A 23893-nucleotide genomic window follows, 5' to 3' on the forward strand; every position below is an offset into this window, starting at 1 on the left:
CGTTTTGGTGATTCATTTACTTTTTCCTGCGATTGATTACTGATAACCAGTTTCTTTATTTAGAAAAAAAGTAGTGACTAGCGGTACAACTTTGGGAATCTCAACTTGACTGGAAACATCGCGGTGTTTTCTTCGTGACAGAGGGGATCGGCTACGGCGAAGCATCCCGCGAGCATGTCCGAACAACAGCCGGGTAACCATCGACTTCTACGGCACTTCCCGTCCCGATATATTACGTGACCGCTCTGCAAAGGTGCCACCTCCTCTCAGATGGCCCGACAACTTACCTCCCACTATATCCAACTCGGCCGCTTACAGAAAAGCAAGGAGCAACATCTAAGCGCGGCGCTTCATAGGAGGCGAACTGTCGCACGGAAGCAATACACAGGCACGATCGCGCAAGTCGTTCATATGTTTTCATACCGCGCTTTGGTCCAGAGTATACAATGAGGGAGTGTTCGGCGTAGCTCCTCATCACTTCACGAGTAAATGCGGAATAATTAGCGACGACAGCTTCGAAAAACAACGGCATTTCAAAATTAACAACGTGTGACAAAGCATCAAACCAGCCGGAGTAGGTCAGTGCACTCTTATTTAATATGTGTTACGGCATGTTCGAAGGAAAAGGACTCTGTAATAATCGATTAGTTTCCTAAAATTGTTCACCTTCTTTCCATGGGCGTTAATTGGCGACTTTAATCTTGGACGTTTTAGATGGACTACTCGCAGTTGTATTCGATTACTTATTTTCTGTAACGTGCTCAAGACTGCTCAATACCGCACCTTCACTCCGTGGCAGTCGTCGGCGCCGTTGCGTGACCAGCTCGCAATGGTGTACGGTGTACTGAGCGCTTTAATTTTGAGCGCTGCCGTTGCCGACATGCGTGCCATACAGCCAAGGTGTGTTCGCCCTATAATCCACCCAGTGCCCTGCGATTGAGTGTATGCCTCTTCAATAACACCAGTTAGATGCGGAAGCAGATATTCAGCCTCAAAGGTGTAGCTACTATACCACACGGGGTTGAGCCGCTCTGGGGTAAAAGTCTTATTTCTCAGCGACGGCAGAGCAAGAACGCCTCAGGGCGGCGTCAGGAGGCTCCTCCTGCAAGTCATCTCCAACTGAGCTCTGCCAGGCGACGCCGCGAAGACAGACACTGGCTTGTCTGAGCGCAACGCCTCTCGGCGCCGCGCGCGCAGGTACGCAGCAGCCAGGATCACTATTACGACCACCGCCGCTAGAGAGCAGAGCAGCACCGGAAGCCATGGGGGAAACGACGCGGCTCTCGTCCTGGGTTCCACGTGGGCCGGAAAAACAGCAACGGCCACGTTGGACGGCGGTGACCGGAGCCCCCCGTGACTCAAGGCCACCACGGCAAAGAAAAGTTCGGTCGCGCCGTCGGCAGCGGCCCATTTGGTTTCCAGGGACACTTGGTGGAGCTCCCCTGCCGCCGGAGGCGTGCTTAGGCGGCTGCCCGCTATGAGCTCGGACTCCAGAACCCGGTGCACGGATGAGTCGTTCCCAGTGGCTCCTTCCGGAAGTATTCGGAGTGGAGCAGCTGCAGCTGCTGTGAAGAGCTCGAAGCCGGCGCCTATCCCAATGATAGAGAAAAAGCACAATGTAGGAGAAATATGTTCTAAAAGAATTTTAGTGTGGGCTAGTTCGTTCACACTTTAGACGAAACAGATTAAAAGAGCGCAACAGAACGCGAACGAAACAGAAGAAACACAAAACACAGGAATCGTGTATCTTCTATCTTGTCCTCGTTCCGTTGTTCTGTGTTAATCTGTTTTGTAGAAAGTATGAACCAACTAGCCCACACACGAATCCTATTAGCCTCTTTGTGAAGTGGGGCACAAAGAGCTGTCGTCTCTTTCTACCCCGTCTCCTTGTATTCTTCACCTGCCAAGGTGCCTCAGATAATGTTAGACGCGATCGCTCGGCAACGTCTGACGTTCTAGAGGTCCAGGATAGACACCATGCTACAGAGTTCTAAACTTACACAGCCGTGGTTAATAGAGTGTTAGCTTGCGGAAATATGTAGCTGAATTTTTGAAAATCGTAGTATTTACGGTATTTTCTTTTACGATGATATAATATACAAAATGCAAGAGGAGGGCCGCAGAACTCAGAAATGATTTGTATCCCGATGTGACTTCTCCACCTTCCCCATGTCACTGCTGCAAAGCTAAACGTATAGCAGCTGTACTCAGGTGATGTCTGGCAAAGTATAAAACGGTGGAAAGTAAACTTTTTTCCGAATAAACATAAACTGATGTGTTTTGACAGCCGGCGTAACCACTGCCTTTACACTCACTGAGTGGCTAATGTCAAGCTAGAATGCCACTCATACAAATACCTGTAGGAGCCATTTTTGTCAGGATCACTCCTTGCGCACGAAAATAAAACGCATTGGCGTTTCTTCCAAGCGTTTACTGCGTTTTTTGAGGGGCCGTCTACGGCATGCCCTTTTGCCACCTACTACTCTCTCATTAGGCCAAAACTATAATACGCATATTCTATCGGGAGCACGCACCAAGCAAATTTCATCACTACGCTAGATTCACTTCAAAATTGCGCCACCAGAATTATTCATTCTGCAATTCATAGACATCACTGTATTGTAACGTAATACAGAGTCAGGTATGACCGATCCGCCCCATCAACGTCGCGCTATTGCTTCTCTTTGTCGGTTATATCAGCCTTTTTTTTTACTTTGCTTAACGAATCGCTCACATCAGACCAGCACCTCGCATATGCCATCGCGCTGGCCGTCCGCAACAAGTTTCTTGCCAACTGGCCTGCACCCTCACTTTTTCCCCGTCTTTCTTGTACAGCAGCCGAGTACGAGGCATCTACTTCGGCCCCCTTCGACTCTAGTCCGTTTTGTTTTTGCGCTGGTTCTTCAAAGATAATGACTGGAATGACCTTTAGAACGATGTTGCGGCAGTAATCTGTCCATCGAGCTTTCTTGACAGCCTAAATAATCAGTGCAACGATCTCATGTGGTAATCTTGATGAAGCATTTTTTTTTACTCCAACACCTTTCCAATACCCACAAAGCGTGATCTTTAAGGCAATAAAATGATGTGAAGTGAAAGGTACGTTGCAAGTCCCGTAATCTTCCTCTCGTCGTTCACAAGGTGGTGCCACATTTGGTAGCAAATCAAAATTGGGAGGTTCACAGCAATCGCGGACAGGATGGCACCTAGCGCCAAGTATCGTTCCTGCATCACGGCACCATGCTTGCTAAAGCGCCAAATACAGTCCTGCGTTCCTCACCACAGTTACTACTTTTTTAAAAACATCACATGAAATCCATTTGGCATATGCCATGGTTAAGAGCCACACAAACAAGGTTAAGCGCTTAGAGGACAATGAGATGCCCATATTAATCCAAGTAGCATCAGTGGCAAAAAAAAAAGTTTCGATCGGTTACTGCACTGAGACGTATATGCCGCCAGATCGAACGTCAGGTGGAATGAACAGAAATGTGTGTAGAAGTATTGCTAATTTAGACCAATTTTTCGGCATGCTCGCGTGCTCTTGTCGACTTCTCGCAGCGCTTTGCTTTTATGTTTTCATAGACAACGCCAATTTTATTTGCTCTTCAAGAAGAGATAGTTTAGTAGTTTCTGAGAAATTTTGTCTGAACATAATTTTTCACTTTAGCTTTAGGCGCACAAGATAAACTTCTCTTTAAACCGTCGACGTGTTTTGCTTTAACGGCACGCAGTGCCAATTATCAGACTTATGTAGAAATTGATATGCCTGTGTTCTTTGCTGTTCACTTTTCCCTTTTCCGAGCTCTCTTTAGCTGCAGTCTAATGATTGCTACTCACTCTAGTTCATTCCTGCACTCATTGTAACTTCTGCTTTGCGTTATATCAACACCCGCGTTGCGCTATAAAGCGTTCTTTTCACGCCAAGGTACAGGTACATACATCTGAAAAGGTCGCTCTTCTTAAAATGCAAAGTCAGGGGGATGCCAGCGCTGGTAACAAAATTGTCAATAGACAATAAATAAAGAAATTAAATAACCAAACAATACTCACCATAGCTAAACATGAAAATAATAATGAACATTCAAGCTGAGAAGGAGAGAATATTTGTTTCTGCTGGCGTTAGCGACAACCGGAGAGGTTACGCGAAATAAAGGACATATTAAAGTAGAACGTGATAAGCGCTGGGCTGAGAAGCAAAAGAGCGCTGACAAAATACTTTCTCAGATCATGCCAATATGCTAAAATCCCACAACATGCACTAAGTTCTAAGTCAAATTTATAATCGTTGCTCTTTTTAACAAACAAAATCTGGAAAAAGTAGCTGAGGAAAATATGATCTGCGTCAAGCCTGTATTTTTTAGTTTTAACACTAATGTAGCACTTTTAACTTCTAGAATTACCAGATACTAAAAGTCTTTCGTTGAAATTTTAAAGAAAAATGGAAGGCTTGTTTTTTTTAAATCTCATTGGAAGTACGTCCCCCACTTTTTTGAATTGCTGTTGATATCAGTGCCAAAAGAAAAATTTCCTGACCGTTTAAAAAGCACAAATCTTGACAGACGATGGTGCAAATGAGAGATTAGTTCTGAGAAAAAAATTTCAGCGTGATGTTCTTAAGTACTCCGTCTTGTCCCGTAATTGTCCTAAAAACTTTCCTTATTAAAATCCCGTACTTTTACGACAATGCTTACGCTTGCTTTTATGCAAGAATTCTAGGAGCCAAAAAAATTTTGCCAGTGCTTCGAACAGAAAGGTCCCACTCTCTTTTTTCCTCTCTATGTATATATCGTCATATTTAGTTGTAGTTCTTTTACTTTGATCCACTTATTTCTGTACAGTCTATCCGCATCTCGCTCTCCTGTTCTGTGTTCAACCCCTACAAAAGGAGAAGCACCAGCCAAGAGAAATCACTCTCGCAAAAAATGGGTCCTCCTATCGAAATTCGCAAGATTGGCCATAACCCCGTAGGCAGATCGAGAGCCTGCCACAAGTGTAAAATCGGCTTCAGTGATTTGGTTTGTGCGACAACGCGGATAGTAGTGCTAACGCCATAAACAATTGAGAGAACAGATACAAGCGTGTTAGAGGCCGTGTGATCGCGAAGGAATGCAGTCGTATTTTAAGTGACATATAACTATGCGCCCCGTACGCGGGAGGCGCTCGGTGGCAGATCCTGGGCTTGCATCTGGGAAGTGCAGTTGAGTGCTAAAACACTACTTCTCGGAATCAAACAAAACAAAGAACCTTGTGGTCTCCATTTACTTGAGGGTGCAGAAATGAAATAAATATTACCGTGACTTGGTTTTAAAGCAAAGGCAGCGAGCGCAGATCAGCTTCCCTGGTCACTGTACGAGAGCATTAAGTTATAGCCACAGCCGATGGCTCCTCGTGTTGTTGGTGCCTCAAAAGCGATGGCACATACCCACGGTGGGGGTTTGGCCAGGGTTTGGTGCAGATCCAAACAAGCTGCAACACTCTCTCGCGCAGTGCTTTGCACATCTTCATCAAATTTCATCTCCGGCGCGAACGGATAAGATGATCTTAACCTCCATCAGAGCTTAATCTAAGTCTAATATCGTCGGCAGACATGCTAATGACTCAGCAAAGCAAAAACTGGAGCCAAGCAGTCAAAAGACATGCTTGCGCCCGTGTACTCTGATTAGGTACATTAATACCCTACCCTTTTTTTATCGGTTGAGGCCCGGCGGTGGGCTTGCGGATGCCGACGGCAACGGCGCAAAACCGAATAAAGAGCTAGCAACAGCTAAAGCAGTTTCGAAAACTGCTTCCTAGAATGTTTGCCTACACACTTCTCACCAAGCGCACGACCACTGTAGCGGTTGCCCATTAGGTAGCTCATCCGCCTCATTTACAGATGTTGTTGCGCTCATAGACTGGAGATTGATTTTTAACTGTGCGACCGTAGATGGGATTGTGGATTCCGGCGATGGCGCAAAACTGAACGAAGAGCTAAGAACATTATGGCAGTAAGAATCTACGCGAGGGAATCCACTCACACGTGCCCTCGTCCAGCTGGTCTCCAGGCGCGGTCCAAGCGAGGGTGACCAGTCCTCCCCGGTCAGTGCGTTTCGCTCCCAGCACGCGCAGGTCCCGTACAGTGGAAGGTGGGTACACGAGGCCACCCTCCACGACGCCCACCCAAAGACCGCCAGCGTCAGCGTAACGAAAGATGCTGGGCTCCATGCCATCTGCTTCTGCGTGCAGCGGGTCAGATGACGAGAGGCAGCGTAAGTGAGGCTGTTAAAAGATAGGCGTAGTTGTGTGCGCAAAGTTCACTTGCCAGGATGCACAGCCCATTGAAATACTCCGAACTGATTTCGAGCGACCTCGAAGGTATTTAACCTCTACCGAGCGTACATTCAGTATTGGTAAAGCTAATCTTTGGGTACATCCCAAGATTTAATTCTGCACCAAAAAGCATCGTTGTAGAATATCAATCACAGTGGATTTTACCAGAAACATTCTAATTGTCACGTACACCCTTCAAGCAACCCTTCCCCTACAAAATAACCTTCCTCACTAGTATAGCATACGCTAAAATTTTTTCTATATCTATTTGTGACGGAACAGCGCAACAGTGTTTTGCGCTGTTCCGTCACAAATGAATAAGCAACATGCCCAAGCTGCTGTCCTGGCTATATCTATTTGCTCTCACTGATATTGTACATAGTTGTAATGCAGTATATAGTGGCCTTTTTTATTCCCAGTTCTTTACTTCCATGCAAGGCCTGGTAGCAATGTATTTCTCCTCCTCTCTAACTGCTACCACCGCTGTCACATAAATCTACAACTTGCAGAGGCCATCGTGTGACGTACGCCGTGGGGGGGGGGGGGGGGGGTGTTCCGGGAGCGCAACCGAACTGCGTAGCGGCCGGGCTCGTCGAAGGTGCCGAACGCTGCACTGTACACTCAGTCTCCAGCGGTGACGTCAGTTCCGGCGTCACAAGTGAAGGAAGCGATGCTATAGTGGAAGAAGTGAACCATTTTTCCTCAGACAGATTACGGTCATGAATTACTTTCTCACACGGGCAGTTTGATTGTGTAAGGAATTCTGCGATGAACTCGTTAATATTGAGATGTAGTCGTGACGGAATTCTGGTAGTTAGGAATACCGATAGGCTTACAAAATAAACTGCTTATTGGGCTGATTTGCGCCCACTGTGGCGGTTAAAGCAGCAAGCGTGCCTGGTGGTCGTCCAAGAACAGAATCTCTTCCGTGGTCGGTAGGGCTCAAGTTAAGCAGAAGAACCTTCGAAAGAAGCCGTTGCAACAAAGTAGAACGATGGAGAAAAAAATGCGTGAGCCTGCGAATATTAGAGGCAGTTCTGCTCCAATCTCTCATCGCAAAGTAATAAAGTCGCGTGCCAGCGGCTTTGAGCATGAAGAAAGAATACATGGTATCAAGACAGCCTGTAATACGGCTAATATTCAAAACATGGCAACATGATCACGTTATCTAGGTCCAAGGACATGCAGGATTCGGTGGCAATACTAGGGCTGACGCCTTAGCTCCAGGGTCTTTTAAATTGTGTGGAATGAAGCAGTCAGTAATAAAAGTGTTCAACATGAAAAGAAATACCGATTGCAGCATCGGAAATTAGGTTGGAGGTCACTGATTTTGATATTATCAATATGGGCAGCTTTCTATTGAAGCTAAAGATTAGGCTATGAAGATCCTGGTGTGTAATACAAAGGAGGAAAGCTGAAGAAACTGTGCAATATAAAGACCCCGTGGAACCTCATAGTGGGGTAAAGGAAACTTCCTGGATACCTGAGATAAAAACGCATTAAACTCAGAGGCCGCAGGGGACAAATTTTGGAAGTCTCTAGCAAGTGATGATTGCTCTCGAGCGCTTGGAGAGCGCCGGTAAAAGGTGTTCTTTGAAAAAGCTGGCGCGCATAAGGAACCTTTGTAAAAAACAAGCCTCATGTTTGTTGGACGTATTTCTAGCTGTAAAACGAGTGGTCCAGTTACTTCGAACCTCGGATACACGAAGACAGTCAGATTCATTTTGAGTGGGCTCCACTGTACTCGATAGAAAGACTCATTACTTCATTCTTTCTTCCTTTCTATCTTTCCTTCTTCCTTTCTTTCATTCTTCCTTTCTTTCTTTCTTTCTTCCTTTCTTTCTTTCTTTCTTTGTTTCTTTCCTTATCTCTTTCTTTCTTTCCTTCCTTCCTTCCTTCCTTCCTTCTTTCTTTCATTCTTTCTTTCTTTCTTTCCTTCTTTCGTTCTTACTTTCTTTCTCTCTTTCTTCCTTTCTTTCCTTCTTCCTTACTCTCTTTCCTTCTTCCTTTCTTTCTTCCGTTCTTTCTTTCTTTCTTTCTTTCTGTCTTTGTTTCCTTCTTTGTTTCCTTGTTTCGTTCTTCTCTTCTTTCCTGCCTTCTCTTTCTTTCTTCCTTTCTGTCTTTCATCCTTCTCTCTTTCGTTCTTTTTTTCCTCTCTTCTTTCTTTCTCTTTCTTCTTTTCTTTCCTTCTTTTCTTTCTTACTTTCTTCCTTTCTTTCTGTCGTTATTTCTTAATTTGTTTATATCTGTCCTTCTGTCGTTCCTTCTTCCTTTCTCTCTTTATTTCTTCCTTTCTTTATTTCTTTCCTCCTTTCTTCCTTTCTCTTTCTTTCTTTCTTTCTTTCTTTCTTCCTTCCTTCCTTCTTTTCTTTCTTTTTTCTTTCATGTTTTCTTTCTTTCTTGTGTCCTCGGAAAAAGGCCAAGAGGGGGCCGAGGCTCAATGCGACGGGACACCTGACAAGAGCTCCGGCCCTCTTTCACAATGTACAGTCTTTGCCAAAAGTAACCCGGCACAGGTGGTTTGTTTCTTAGCCGCGTAGCGAAGCACTCGTGGCAGCCCTTAAGCTCTGATTCTGTGCAAAGAAAGGTGAGACCTTGACCTTACATTATGGCACCGCTCGGTCTTTAGGGCTGCTGTAAATGCTCCGTTAAACGTTTGAGAAGCAAGAACCTGTTGCTCGGGTACTTTTTTCAAAGGGGGTACATAAAAAACACCATTACAAAGTTCAGTAAAGCAGTCCGCCTACGATCAGACAACGACAATTAATTGAAAGGAAGGTAATTGCTGTCAGAAAAATATGCCAATGCAAACAATTTGACTTTCTATACAATGGGTTGATAGGTACGATATAAAATAATCGAATGGAACACCGGGAACATAAAGACTATAACATGAAACCAATGCATGCACTACACACTAGGTTTAAGTGTGCAGCTTCTACACAGTCGGGCGCAACCGTGATATTCATCGCGAAGCGAAGACAGCAAATCAAACCACAGTTCGTAGGAACTGACAAGAGAAATTTGCATTTCTGCTTTTTTGGTTTTTGCTTCTAATACGTATAATGGAGCATTTACAGCAGCCCTAAAGACCGAATGGTGCCATAATGCAAGGACAAGGTCTCACCTTTCTTTAAGTAATATCCGCACTATGTATGAAAGACGCTGCGCATTCCTGCTTATCTAATTCTGCCAAGATACACACCGCCATGCTAATTTTGTCACTGGCGTTAACAAAAATGAAGACTAAATACTTAGCGTAAGCGCTAGCGCTTGGCAGCTGCGCACTCCGGTTACGATCACCCATGGCTCTCCAGCATTCTTGCGTCTCGCAGAACATCACTGCAGCTGCGCGCGCTCACTATTGCAGCTGCGCGAGCTCACTGTGCGCGCTCGTATTTTCTGTCCCTGAAACCACCTGTGCCTCTATTATGTGGACAGGCACTGTTGCTTTGAAATCTGAATTAAAGGATTTTTCACATAAATCTATATTCACGTTTTTCACTGTTTTTTTTTCGTGCTGCATCTCGAAATGTTTGCACAATTCTGATACAGTGATATAAAAACAAAGTTTAATTAAGAAGACCAAATTTTATTTTTGTTTTAATGACGACGAAAATGAAGTCACTGAAAAGCACTAACCTGCACGTGTATGCCTGATAGCGATGACGGGCATCACGATGTACTCGCCGGGTTGGCCACAGGGCCGAGGCTGCTCTGTGCGTGGCCACCGCGAGTACTCGTCGGTGAAGATTCGGATTGGCGCATGCGCGCGGAGAAAAGCCGCGGAATCCCCGAGCTCTGCGGGCGGCCAATGAGGAGGGAGTGCGATGGTGACGTCATGCAGATAGACGTAGCCGCGAGTGGCACGGTGAAGGAAAGCCGAAGAATTGGAGAGGACAGACTGCAAAGAGAAAACCACAAAGGCAAGCAGCAGAAGCAATATTTCAAAGACCTCACTTAATATTTCAAAGACCTCACTGATTTCTTTTCACCGTCGCCCCATTTCATCGCGCCAGTGTACACTATTAATAACTGATCAATTTGTTCGGTCAATCATTACAAATACTTAGGCGTCCATATCTCTCGTGATCTAACTTGGACTCTCCGTGTCACCAACATAACTAACTCTGCCAACAGTGTCCTTGGGTATCTTCGGCGCAACGTTCCTCTAGCACCAAGATCTCTCAAATCGCTCGCTTACGAGACTTTCATCAGACCTAAACTTGAATATGCTAATTCTGTCAGGGATCCCCTTCAGACTAGCCTAATTAATACCATTGAGTCAGTTCAGAATCGTGCTGCCCGGTTCATCTCATCTGACTACTCCTATCATACCAGCATCTCAGGTCTGAAATCACGATTGCAGTTACCTACGCTAGTCACCCGTCGGAACGCAGCACGTCTCTGCTCATTTGACAAGTTCTTTCATAACTTTCCAGAAGCCAACCGATTAATTCCACGTGTGCGTCGCATTTCCCGTCATAACCACCCGAACGATGTTTACCCTGAACGTGCACATACCACCACATTCCAGCAATCATTTTTCTTAAATAGTGCCCGTGACTGGAATGACCTCTCTGCTGAAGTGGCCACCATCATGAATCATCGACTGTTCAAGACCACTATCGAGGAAGCCTATTCATCAACGTAATTGCTGTCCATTTTTTTTATTAATGTATATTTTTTGCCGCGTTATCCCCACCCCTCATGTAATGTCCCGAAAGGAACCTTTGAAGAAAAATAAATAAATAAATAAATAAATAAATAAATAAATAAATAAATAAATAAATAAAATAGCATAAATTTTATATTTCACGAGTTTCTAATGAAAATTCTGCGGAAAATAAAGTAGATATATAGGTTGTCTGCTAAATTTGGCCATGTTTGTTTGAAAAGTGGCCAGCATTTTAAGAAGACACGTTGAGCCCTATGTTGGCATGTGACATGTCTTTAATTGAGTGCTTCTATAAAATGTTTTACGCTGTACGCAAATCAGTAGCCCTTACATTACTGCATATACACGAAGTTCATTCAACTCATTTCTTTATAGAGAGATCAGGTGCGCCATGCAGAAAGCACCACCACATCTTAATTCTGAAAACGTAATGGGCTCAAAGACGTTGCTCTTTAACTATACATGCATGTTTAGTGCCATTGTTATTGGGTTATATCTCGAAGGAATGCGTAGATTCTTATACAGAAAAGCACTCTTATACTAGCTTACGGTCAGTATGCGTCTAGTTTGCTGTCACTGCCTTGGGTCTTTCACGTCACAAGAATTGCAGTGACATTTAAATTATTTTCTGCAATGCAGTATAAAGAAATCATGTAGCCTTTCGTTACGGCACAGCCAGGAAAGTGGATAATTTAAAAAAGTCACACCACCGGAACCTTCCTTCTACAGAACCAGACTCTTTGATTATCCTTTCAGCCTCCCGGCTAGGACAGCATGCCCAAAAGAGTACACTGCGTCGGAATGCAACTTGTTAATATTAAATATACAAGAGAGAGCTCTAAGTACGAACAATAGCTAGAAAAAGATTTGAATCGAATCCCGCCTAATTTCCCGCTGACAGTATGAAATGCTTCCTGGCAAAGCGAAAATTAAAGAAACATTTTTGTGGCTGAACGCCCGATGCAAAACTTTGAGGACGAGCAACTGTCAAAACAAGTTGGGTGGTCTTAAAACCAAAGTTTCTGCTGTGACATACTACACTGCGTGACATTGTACGTAATAACCTTGCTCTTGAGAATTTTCTGGGAGCGGCCACTGCCAGGGAAGCCTCCTGATTATCGAAAATGAAAGCACCAAACTCGAGAATATTGAGCGTATGCAGAAGCAGCGCACGGTTCTCCACGAAAGCCTAATCTTACAGATTGTCTTACTGAAATGGACGAAGCGTCTGCTGGATGTGTGTGGTGATCACGACACCTTAATGTCAGCAAGCAAGGATTGGCAAGGATTGGCAGTCGGCAAGGATTGGCAAAAACCCGCGGTTCACTCGCGGAGCAGGATTGGTGATTATGGTTTTAATAAGAGAAGTAGTGAATAACGCATCAGTAGTGAAGCAACAGACTATTGTCCTAACCTGGTTCAATCGAATCATATGTCTTCCAATTTTTAGCGATGTCTTAGCAAACCTAGGGAAGGTCATAAAAGACCTGTGTGGAACAGCCAGAAAGAAGCGCGTTGACGATTTTGGCTTTGTGGTCAGGAGAACACATAAGAAGGTGGTACTTACGAATTCGCTGGTTCATTTCGCAGTGCAACCTCCCCTCACTGCTAAACAAGTATAAATTTGATGCTAGGCCCACAAGAAGCGACTTGCGGGAACGATTTCTAAACGCACAATAAAATCCTAAAATGTCAGTCTATCATCACATTGTGTTTTGTTATGAAATACTGACGTCTTTGCGTAATTATGTCGTTTACAACGGTCTTTTTGAACATGTATTATGTTTCAGTACACAGTCAGATTTATATTGCAACACTAGCCGTGTTTTTCCTTGTATATAACAATGAATATAATATTGTTTTTTTTCTTTTGTTAGATTTTAAACATATGTCGACATCGCTCTACCTTGTTACGGTCTCTTGGGCCTCGTCAAGCTGCCCCGAGCAGCTTTTTGCCCGAGAGCTCCAACCATGTAAATATGTGGTGAAAATAAATCAATTGAATTGAATTGAAAGTAACAAGCTAATATTTCTGTCGCTCGGCTATGAATTAGCGTAGCAAGACATTTGGAAGATGTGCTTTGCAGTGTGGCCAAAATATTACTCGGCGCGTTCTAAAGCGTACGACGTCCACTGCGGCGAAGAATATCATTGCAGTTGCGGACGCGTGGTACTCCGAAACAGAAGGAAGCCTTGCAACAGCCCTTATTTCTGGAGAAGGCGAAGAAAATAAATATAAGGTTAAAAGCTGAGTTGTGGCTTTATGGCAGCTGCATGTCTGGTAGAACTAGGAATATCTCTAGCGGTGGTAAATCTGGTAACTTCGATGGTAGAACTATACACGAAACTACTCGGTAGTAGTGGTCGTCAGCACCTGCTTAAGCTCGGAAAGTGCAATCCCCGAACACGTGAATCCGAACTGAGGCTCTTTTTAAGAAAGGTACGGATTAGAAACTTACGTTTTCTAAAGAAACTTGAAAAGATAGCACCGAATCGACCAGCCCGGTTGTGTCCAGTTCACTGGGATGAGGACTACTTCCCAGTTGATATGTAACGCTGCCGAGAACCAAACAGTCAGCAATCACGTAAATGCTCTAATGAAAACTAAAGCTCTTCTACTGACGGTGCACCAGTAACGTTCACGAAAAAGTCAATGCTTCACCTTCAGCTGTTCCAGGAAACCTGGGTCCATAGGCAGCGCCTCATGCACAGCGACCACTAAGTCCACGTAGCCGCCGTCATCTTGCAGACGGATCATGGCACTCGCCTTTCCATGCAAGCCCACAAGAAGTAGGAGCACCAGTGCATATGCAACGCGGCATCACGTACAAGCATGTACACATCTAAGGCGAAAAAATTGTTGTACAGTCTCCGAAAGCAGACCATATTCGCTCCAGTCTCTGGGTAAACTCGATGAAAGGGCTTTTAACGCGGCTCCGAATTAGAGCGACGAGGTGACAGCAACGAGCGCTGCGATGTCGTCGCCTTGATTCTACTGCATAAAGGCGCCAACACACTGTGATCTCAGGCACTGGGTTACGGTGTTAGGCGCCCGCCCCGTCATTGGCGCCGCACCCTGCTGTGACGCGCGCTGCATGGGTGCGTTGCTCCTCGCGAGGCGTCTGCGTCTCTGGGACAACAGTCGCGGAAGCAGCAGATAGGACCGGAAAACGCGGTCGCCTCATAATGCACACAGTCAGCGCACATGCCGCGCTGACTGTCCACCGGTTATAGCAAGTAGCACTCGTTGTGACAACGCTCCCCACATTTCTATCTTCTCTGTGCCCTAAAAATAAACATGCATGCTATATCACCGTAAAAGGAGTGTGAACGTGAAGACGCATGAAGTGATGGATATTCCGGATAAGAGAAGTTATAGGCAGGATGCACGAAGACTTTCCTTTGAATAACTTACAATGAACGTTTCGCTGGGTGGCAGGTGCGTCCAAATACAATATAAACAACATATGTGAGCTGCTTTATGACCCGGTATTCTGATGCTGATTCCAGCAAACAAAGTATTGATCTCCCCCTATTCTCACAGACATTTTAGCAGATTAGCTAGCAAGCCTTACCAGGAATGAGTTATGTTCTGCGTAACCGCACTGCGTGATGACTTTAACATGGGTCCAAATTCCAAAATTGGCAACAGCGATATAAACAGTCTAACAATTTTGAAGAAGTGGTATAGGGTATTTTTGAATAATGTGACGCTGCTTGTGCGGTTATAAATGAATAGCATGAAGCATGCCGAGTTATCTACGATTATTTAGAAGATGAAAGTGTGGAAAGTGGAGGGTGCCAGACTAGGGGCGCATAATCTAAACTAAACCGAACTAATGACTTGCAGAGTTCTCTACACACTTGTCTAGAGTGTTGGAACGACGGCCTGTGTTGCCCATTTAAGACGATCACCGCTTTCTGGTGGCCTTGAAATAGCTTTTAGGGCCATGGAGAGCTAAATACTATTCATGGAAAAGCGTTCGTATGATGTGGTGTTCTATTTAGCACAAGGCCACTTGTAAATGACGCTATAGTGTTTGTTATCCGAGGTGTGCCTTTCAAGCGCTCTAGAAAGGTGTGTGGACGACTTACAGTGTTTTACTGCAGAATGTGCATTTAAAAAATCTGGCGTAGGTATCCCACTGCTTTCTTTTCGCTCTTAATAAACTAGTTATTGTCAGACTTCTAAGTAAGGTTAGATGTTATGTGCACGCCTAAATTCTTAAACCCTGAAACGGGTTCTAGGAAACCGCTATAGGAAACACATTTAGCAGGGACAGGATTAGCACGCGACCCGAACATAAACATACGTTTCATAATATATAGGTGCAGAAGCCAAAATTTACACTAATTGAAAAAATTATCATTTTGTAGCTTCAATATGACACAGTTGTACCTGGGTGCACGGTATATAAGATAGTCGTCACCGAATAAGTCCATAGGGGGGACGATAGAGCCAGGAAAATCGTTATTATAGATTATGAAAAGAGGAGTAGCCACAAAGGGCCTTCGGCACCCTTGATCCCACAGACCTAGCGGGGAGCTGATATTATTTAAACCTGGATACTATTTTCAAGTCACGAAGAATGAAAAAAAAATTAGCTTTTATAAAAGTCGAAGAATCATATTTAATCACTCCTTTTCTATCCTGTCACGTAGTTACTTTGCCGGAAGCCACCGGGAAGTGCTCCAAAAATTGTTTACCAGCTGCAGTGCTGCTTACTGTATATTATGGAATGGTAGAGAAGTCCGCGTTTTATCAACCCTTCTTCCTTTGCGGCATTTTTATCTGTGCCATTTCTACTTCTCGGCGGAAGGCTTGCTTCCTCGCCTTCCAATATTCGCCTGGAACTTTCAGTGTTCAGATGCAACGATACAAAAAAAAAAGTTTCAACACGTCGCCATATCACTGGCGTGCTTTAGAATTATTTTTTCTTCCGATTCTACCTTTTGAGAAATAATTTGACTTTAAATTGACTTTTAAATCAATCTGCTCAAGAGAACGTTTTGATAATATGTAGGGGTGTGCGAATATCAAATTCTTCGAATACGAATATAATACGAATACTTGGCTCCGAATATCGAATCGAATATCGAATAATCAAGGACAGACGCATTTAACCACTACAAAACATTGATTTGAGCACCCAAGAACATCACAGTTCAACTATCGATGATTAAATGAACACAAAAGGTATGTGTGGCTTCATAAAAAGTATCAGTCTCGAACATTATTCTTAGAAGAGTGGAAATATCAGAAAATGGCTGGTACACAGCATTGATTAAGGCTAGCTTACCATCAGCACGAACGCGCGTTGCTGGGATGAACATAAAAGGTTGTCGTGAAGGAAAACCCGCTGCTCCACATGGTCAGGCAGAAGCAGTTCCCTTCTAGCTCAAAAGTCTCCTCCAGCCACAGAAAATGCCCTCTCACTTGGCACTAAACTGGCACGTATTGCGAGGTACTTCTTGCACAGCTCTGACTATACCAGCTTCGCAGATATAGCCACAAAGAAGCTAACCAGCGCAGTCAACTACGGAATGCCCTGGGAGGAAAGAATGCGCATTGCTGTGGGCGCCGCCTTGTTGTTATGTCTCTGTCCATAGTGCGTGCGGACCGAAATGAACGCCAGTGCTCACAATGAATATTCGGCTAGATACGGATATTCGCGTTGGGTCGAATAATCGAGACAACACGAATACTTGGATTTCGAATCGAATACGAATACAACAAAATATAATATTCGAATTATATTAGAAAATTTCGAATATTCACACACCCCTAATAATAGGTTGACGCGTTATTGAGGTTTTTTTTTTGAGATACGATAACAAATAGGCCGCGGCATCCAAACAGAAACACAAAATAGGAGGTGACACTTGAGCTCTGCCTTAAAGATGTCAGGTGAAGGTGCGTTGTAGCGACCACAGGGCGGTAAGGCCCCGAATTCGCTTACACTTCAAGAGACAACGGGAGAAACTAAGAAAGCGGAATCTCATTAAAGAGTGAGGCGTAAATGGGAAAGTAGAGGATTTCAGGGTACCTATGCAGAACAGACATTCGGATTTAACCGAGGAAGATTATAATGTTGAAACAATGAACTATAATCTCACAGCTATCGTTAGGGACTGCACAGTAGAAGCAGGCGGTAGGATGACTCGACAGGATAGCGCAAGCTACCTCAGAAGACGAAAAATATGATTAAGAAAGGCCGAAGCATAAAAGGGTCTAACCATAGAGACAGAACACAACTGCCAGATGTATCAAAGTTAACAAAGAAGCACAAGGCAGCCGACATAAGGAGGTTTCTTATTCAAAGAATCGAGGATAGTCTAAACAACGGAGGTAGACTAAAAGCTTTGAAGAGGCAACTAGGCTGAGTAAAAATCAGATGCATGCGTTAAAAGACAAACAGGGCAGTGTCATTAGCAATATGGAGAAGATAGTTAAAGTGGCGGAAGAGTTCTAGAGAAGTCTATACAGTAGACAACGTAATTATGGTATTAATAAGAGACGGAGTTCAGCACAGCAACGCGATATTCTGCCAGTAACTAGATAGGAAGTAAAGAGGGTTTTTAGAGCTATAAAAAGGGGGAAAGCAGCAGGTGAGCAAAAGGCAATAGCACATCTCTTGAAGAACGGAAAGGAGATTGTGCTAGAAAATTTCGCCATCCAGTATACGCCATGTCTCGTGACCTCGAGCGTACCAGAAGCTTTTCAGAACGCAAACAATTACCTGAATTCAAGCACTTAAAAACTTACAGACCAATTACCTTAGTGTTCGTAAAAATAAAAAGTATTTACTAAGGTAATCACTACTAGAGTAAGAACAACCTTACACTTTGATCAACCAAATGAAAAGCCAGGCTTCTGTAAAGGATACTCAATAATGGACTATATTCACAATATCAGTCAGGTATAGGGAAATGCACAAAATATGACCAAGCCCTACATGTAGACTTTATTGATTACGAGAGAGTGTTTGACTTAGTGGAAACAAAAGCAGTCATGCAGGCATTGGGGAATCAGAGTGTAGAGGAGCGTTATATGAAAATATTGGAAGATATCCATAACGCCTGCACGGCTACAAAGTCTTCCATAAAGTCAACAATAAAATTCCAATAAGGAAGAGTGCCAAGCGGGGAGCCTGATCTGGCCGATGCCATTTACTGCCTCTTTACGGGATGTACTCCTAGGCTTTGATTGGGAAAGGTTGAGGATAAGAGGTAATGGAGAATACCTTAGCAATCTGCGACTAGCTGATGACATTGCCTTGCTAAGTCACTCAGGAGACGAACTGCAAGGCGTGATCGGTCAGTTAAATAGGCAGAGCCGAACGTTGAGTACAAAAATTAACATGCAGAAAACCAGAGCAACGTTCAACACTCGCACATGGTCGCTGGATGCTGGAAGTGATAAGGCAATACGTCTACTCAGGGAAGGTAGTGACCGGTGAACAGGCTCATAAGAGATAAATATTTACTAGAATAAGAATGAGGTGGCGTGAATATGGCAGGTTCTCTCAGATCATGATCAACAATTTACCAATATTACTAAACAGAAAAGTATGCAACAGTTGTGTGTCACCGGTAGTCACCTGAGGTGAAGAAACGCGGAGGTTAACAAAAATTGGGCAGCTTAATTTACAGGCAACGCATCGAGCTATTGAAAGAAAAATGATAGGTTTAACTTAAGAGACCGAAAGAGGCAGAATAGGTGAGGGAAGGAACATGGGTTAATGACATTCAAGTAGAAATCAGTAGTATGAAATGGGCTTGTACACGGCATATAATTTGAAGGCAAGATTACCGCTCGTGCTTGAAGGCAGCAGAGTGGATTCTAAGGGAAGGTAAGCGCAGGAAGGACGCTAGGAAGTAAGGCCTGTGAATGAGATTAAGAAGTTTGCGGGGATATGGTGGCCGGAGCTGGCAAAGAACAGGGTTAATTGAAGAGACATGGGAGAGGCTTTTCCTCCGAAGTGAGCGTAGTCAGGCTAGTGATGACGATGATGACGATAATGAAGGAGTGAGGTGATAGCTTAATAGGTTCACGCAAAAGTTTGGTTTAGGCATATTTTAATATCCCAAAGCGACTCAGGCTCTGAGGAACACCATAGTGAAGTGGAACGGAAATTTCCTTGCATGGGGTTTTTTAACGCGCACTGACATCGAACAGTACACCGGCCTATAGAATTTCGCCTCCATCGAAATTCATCCGCCGCGGCCGGGTTCGAACCCGCGGTTTTCGGGTCAGCAGCCGAGCACCATAACTTATGAGCCACCGCGGCGGCTTATGCAGAAAATTGAAAATTGATTTTTGAGGAATGGAAATGGCGCAGTAATTCTCTCAAATCTGGTTGGACACCCGAACCTTGCCGTAAGGGTAGGAAGGAATGTGGGAGTTAAAGAAGAAAGAGCGAAGGAGGTGCCGTAGTGGAGGTCTTCCGAATCATTTCGACCACCTGGGAATGTTTAACGTGTAGTCACCTCGGACAACACTCGGATAAATTGTGTTTTAGGAAAGAAAATGGCGGATTATCTGTCTTACCTATCTCGGTGGACACGTGAACCGCGCCTCAAGGGAAGGAAAGAAGGTAGGAGTGAAAGAAGGAAGAGAGAAAGAGGTGCTGTAATGGAGGTCTCCGGATTAATTTCGACCACCTGAGGATCTTCAACGTGCACTGACATCGCAGAGCACACGGGCGCCTTCTGTGTTCCACCTCCATCGAAACGCGGCCGCCGTGGCTAGGTTACAACCTGGGAACACCTGCTCAGTAGCCGAGTGCCTTTTTTAGGTAGCCATGGCGGCTAGTGAGGCGAGTATGAAAAATGCTCTGTAAAGGAGACAGAGAGTAAAGTTTAATAGAGGAAGGCTTACCCTCTGCTGCTAGTCTCCAGGGGAGAAAGAAAAGAGAAGGAAAGGAAGAGGTAGAGCGCAAATGAAAGGTGATGTTGTCATAATACAGTGAGATGTCCACACACACATCTGCGAAGTCTTGACTCTTGAGGAGAGACTTAAAACAGATTATGATATGTGTTGGACATGGAAAATCTGAAGAAACAATTCAATATATTTAGTTGGAGTGTGGCAGTGTCCTGCTGGATGTTAATGCTAGCATAGCTAGTCTCCCTGAGGCCCTATCGTTTAGTAATTAAAAGATGATGCGGACGAATCTGCGGCAGGCTTTAGGGAAAAACGTTTGTGTGGCTGATGGCAGGCGCACGCCCACCCGCTCACAATGAGAACGCAGTCACTCCACTGTGGAAAGGTTTTTTCGTGTGGCACCGGCATATTAAAGTGCAGGTAGTAGTAAACAACTTCAAAAAATTTCAAAAACAGTTTTGGAACATTTGGCATTTATACTTTTTTTTTATCAGTAAAGGATGTTACGCCTGCAAACGTGATAGATTCGAGGGAATTTTGTGGGTCTTCTTGAACAAAAAACTAAAACGTGACTCGAATTTTAAGGTTTGCATTTTTGAAAAATATGTCGCTTAAAAGAAGCCGTTGCAATTACTTGTCCCTATTATCTCAAAAAAGAAGAAACCGATTGAAAGGTTTCCACTAGCAATTTCATAATACACGCCCAAGGTAAAATCGAAATTCTTGAAAATAGAGCCTTTGTGTGCAACTTTAGCCCATTCAATACTGAAGGGTCCCCGGGAAAATAGCAAATATTATTATCAATTATTTCCATAAGTTATTGAGATGAATTCGTTTCGGGGGAGAAATAGCCTTCAAACTTGTTCGCCTACACATGGTGCCCCGCGCCCTCCATGCTCTCCAATCCAAATCCACTCCACATTAGGAATTCCCTTAAACTTTTCACCAACACCGTTCCTACTTCGATTTGTTGATCAATTCATTCTCTCCCTCAAATACGGTAGGCGTTCCTTTTCCTTCGGTTGATAGAGCGGCTGCTCCAGTGGTGCTATGGTCCCACGTCCGTAGTCCAGACCAGGAGACTTCTTCAAACTGCGCAGTTTGAGCGAAAGTTGTATAGTTTTTCTTTCTAGTCATGTAGTTGCGCTTGGGTGGAGGCTAATGAATAAGAATTCCTTATAAAACACCTACTTTACCTTGAGAGAAAGCAATGAAGGGAAAGAGGGAGGGCAGGGATGTTAGAAGTGTTTTTTTGGTACCCTACACTGGGGAAGAGGGATGAGCGGATTGAAAAAGGAAGCACAAAAGCGCTGAGATGCCGGTGGTGGTGGAAAGCTTTTATTGAGGCTGTATACATGAGAGAGTGGCGACTGGCCTTAAGGGCCAGCCACTTAAAAATTCTAGGAGAGGTCCCTAGTCCGGCACCCCTGTAGCTTCCACGGCAGCTCGGCCCTAGCGACGAGGGCTCTTTGGCTCTCTAACGTACAGCAGCCGAGCAGGGCAGCCTCCCAGCTCTCTCGATTAGGTGAGGGGAAAGGGGGCGGGGGTAAGCAGGGTTAGAGGAGCATGCCCACACAATGTGGTACGCGTCCGAGAGCGCGCATCCACAATGCGGGCACTCCCCGTCAAAAGCCGGATTAAAATATTGCAGCACTGCCGGGCAGACTACCGTGTTGGTGTATAAGTGAAGGAGCCAACGCTCATCGCTTTTGGTTAGCCCTTTCTCAGGGGAATGAAAGCGGCTATGCTGTGTTTGAAAAAATTTAATAAGGTGATACCCGGATCAGGTTCTCATACCTCAGGCGGCGAGTGACGAGGCGATGCCCGGTGGTTGAGCGTGCGGGCGGAGGCGTCTGCAGCCACGTTGTCCTCTAGTCCCGCAGGTGCTGCGGTACAGATGACGACAGGTGTATTCGAGTGATCGCGATACTCACATTTATGTAAAATTTCGGCGCGCGTGAACATAGCCGTCCTTGTAGATCGACATGATTCCCGGGAGTCGGTAATCATAACCCAGGAGCCTGGTTCTGCAGCGGCGAGTGCTATGGCGACCATCCCCGCGTGTTTAATGTTGAGGGACGGAAAGTGATGCCCTAAACGTACGTATTTTGATGAATAACTGCGGCCTTATACCATTCCCCGTGGTGTGGGCCAGCAGCATCCGTGTAGAAGACTCCGTAGCGAGAGCCATAGCGGTCGATGAGGGCCGTCACGCGCACGGTTCGGCGGCTCTCGTGAGTCTCTTTTGTCATGTTTTGTGGCAGAGGTTGGACCTGTAGCGCGTGGCGCCAGTCCTCTGGAACCATGGTCTTTTCCTCTGAATGCGCTTTGTAGGCAATGTGCAGGCGGTTTAGAAGACTATTGTCGGCTGAACATTTGTTCAACCGCAAGTATGAGCTTTGCCCATACCCTCTAGGTACCAGAAGAACTCCGCAGGGAGCAGTCTTCTCTCCCCTCCTCTTTAATCTCGCCATGGCTCACCTCCCTGCACTGCTTAATGATGTCCCAGGCATCAGGAATGCCGTTTATGCAGAGGACATCACGCTCTGGGCAAGACATGGATCGCTGGGACAGATCTAGGCCCACCCCTATTGAAAATATTGAGCGTGAATTCTGCGTGCCTATCTTTGCGTGTTTATTGCCACGCAAAATGCGACGATTGAGCGAGGTTGCAGAACGCGACATATTTCACATAATTTGCGCAAGCCGAGCAAGCTCGCAAACGCGAGACATCTCTCACATAAAGTGCGCAAGCCGCGTAAGGCTCGTACAGCAGGAGACATTCTCGCGTAATATGCGCAAGCCGGGTGAGGCTTCCAGAATGTCCGAGAGCCAAGGGCGAGTCCCAGAATGTTCAAGAGCAGAGTCTGGGTCACAGAGCACTAGACAGTGTCAAATGGAGTTACCATCATGATAGCGATAGTACCTTGCATGGCTGCAAGGCTCCTACATTACTGCTCAACACGTTACACCAATGCCCTACCTTAAGGCCTCCTCATCTGTCTGTCACTGCCTCATTCAGCATGCATGTTGTGAGATAACAAGCTTTGCAGAAACGGTGCTTCGTGGGATGGCTCTCATGTGTGTAGCATGCTTGCAAAAGGACATAGATAAGGTCACCTTAACTGGCTTTATTAATGCCACATCCCTCATGATGGGTGCCACACAGTGGCTAAACAATTTCTTCAGTTTCTCCAAGTCCAGCAGGTTGGCGTCTTGATACAGGTTCTCACTATGCAGCACCTGCAAAAAGGTAGCAGTATATGCAAAAAAATTCAGTTCATCTGTTTTCTGGAAATTCCAGAAAAGGGCACAAGTAGTTCTTCCATTAATGAACTAATGATGATTTCGAAAAGTTTCAGGTTTGAAATACAGACATTGGAAAACCCGACTCAAGCACGCAGGCTGCTCAGCATCAAACCTGCACAAAATCTAATAACCGTGTCACACAGGCATTTTGAAGGCTTTCAAATGGCTATCAGCTCAGTGGCACTTGAATGCAGCTAAATGGGCATTTCCAATAGCCACAGAGTCCCTAGAACAGTGTGGACATCTATCAAGATTTTGAAGGCTTTTCAGTGGTAGAAATTTGCACTCAGACATGGAGCACTCGCAACTTACACTAAGGAATAAAATCAAAGCAATTTAATCGCTGAAAGAATACTCAACATGAAATGTACAACTTATTTCACTAAAAAAAAAGAAGGCTGGCCACAAAACACTGCAGCAAACGTATTATCACTGTTGCCAATAGCACAAAAACAATGAATACCACCTTTTCAAAACTGCGTGAGTGCTACAACAGCTTCCCAGCAAAATTATCAACTGTGACAGTGGCGCCACAGCAGTTTGGTGTGAGATGATGAAATATCTCTACGGCGATCAAGTATTCTGTGCAGCAGCGGCATAACTCCCTAGTTGAAGTGCAAATCTCAAAGCTCAATCTCCCACCTTAACTGTTATCTTTAAATACATATTTAAATTCATTGGAGCGTGCTGCATAAGTAGGTGGTCAG

At 44.8% G+C, this 23893-nt stretch overlaps 2 protein-coding genes across 3 annotated transcripts in view; both read right to left on the reverse strand.

Moving 5' to 3' along the window:
* LOC149362371 (calcium-activated chloride channel regulator 4A-like) lies at positions 1 to 13867 on the reverse strand. Of its 2 annotated transcripts, XM_089569707.1 has the most exons (5): positions 13653 to 13867; positions 13450 to 13546; positions 9955 to 10216; positions 6021 to 6218; positions 1 to 1589 (listed from the first exon to the last, which is right to left on the reverse strand). In XM_089569707.1, exons 3-5 carry the CDS (start codon positions 9986 to 9988, stop codon positions 1078 to 1080), a joined length of 744 nt encoding a protein of 247 aa, XP_089425833.1. In that variant the 5' UTR covers positions 9989 to 10216; positions 13450 to 13546; positions 13653 to 13867; the 3' UTR covers positions 1 to 1077. The 2 variants fall into 2 exon arrangements, with proteins under 2 accessions (XP_089425833.1, XP_089425834.1); XM_089569708.1 differs by lacking the exons at positions 9955 to 10216; positions 13450 to 13546; positions 13653 to 13867 and adding an exon at positions 6841 to 6861.
* Positions 13641 to 23893, reverse strand: part of LOC149362372 (uncharacterized) — an 18547-nt gene continuing 8294 nt past the window's right edge. Inside the window, exons 4-5 of the mRNA XM_089568279.1 lie at positions 22998 to 23120; positions 13641 to 13757 (exon numbers count right to left, since the gene is read on the reverse strand). Coding sequence (XP_089424405.1) covers positions 13641 to 13757; positions 22998 to 23120 — 240 coding nt within the window. The remainder of the gene's footprint in view (positions 13758 to 22997; positions 23121 to 23893) is intronic.

Source organism: Amblyomma mixtum, chromosome 2 (genome assembly GCF_055824585.1).
Source record: "Amblyomma mixtum isolate Tamu chromosome 2, ASM5582458v1, whole genome shotgun sequence".
In the NCBI taxonomy this organism is placed as follows: Eukaryota; Metazoa; Arthropoda; class Arachnida; order Ixodida; family Ixodidae; genus Amblyomma; species Amblyomma mixtum.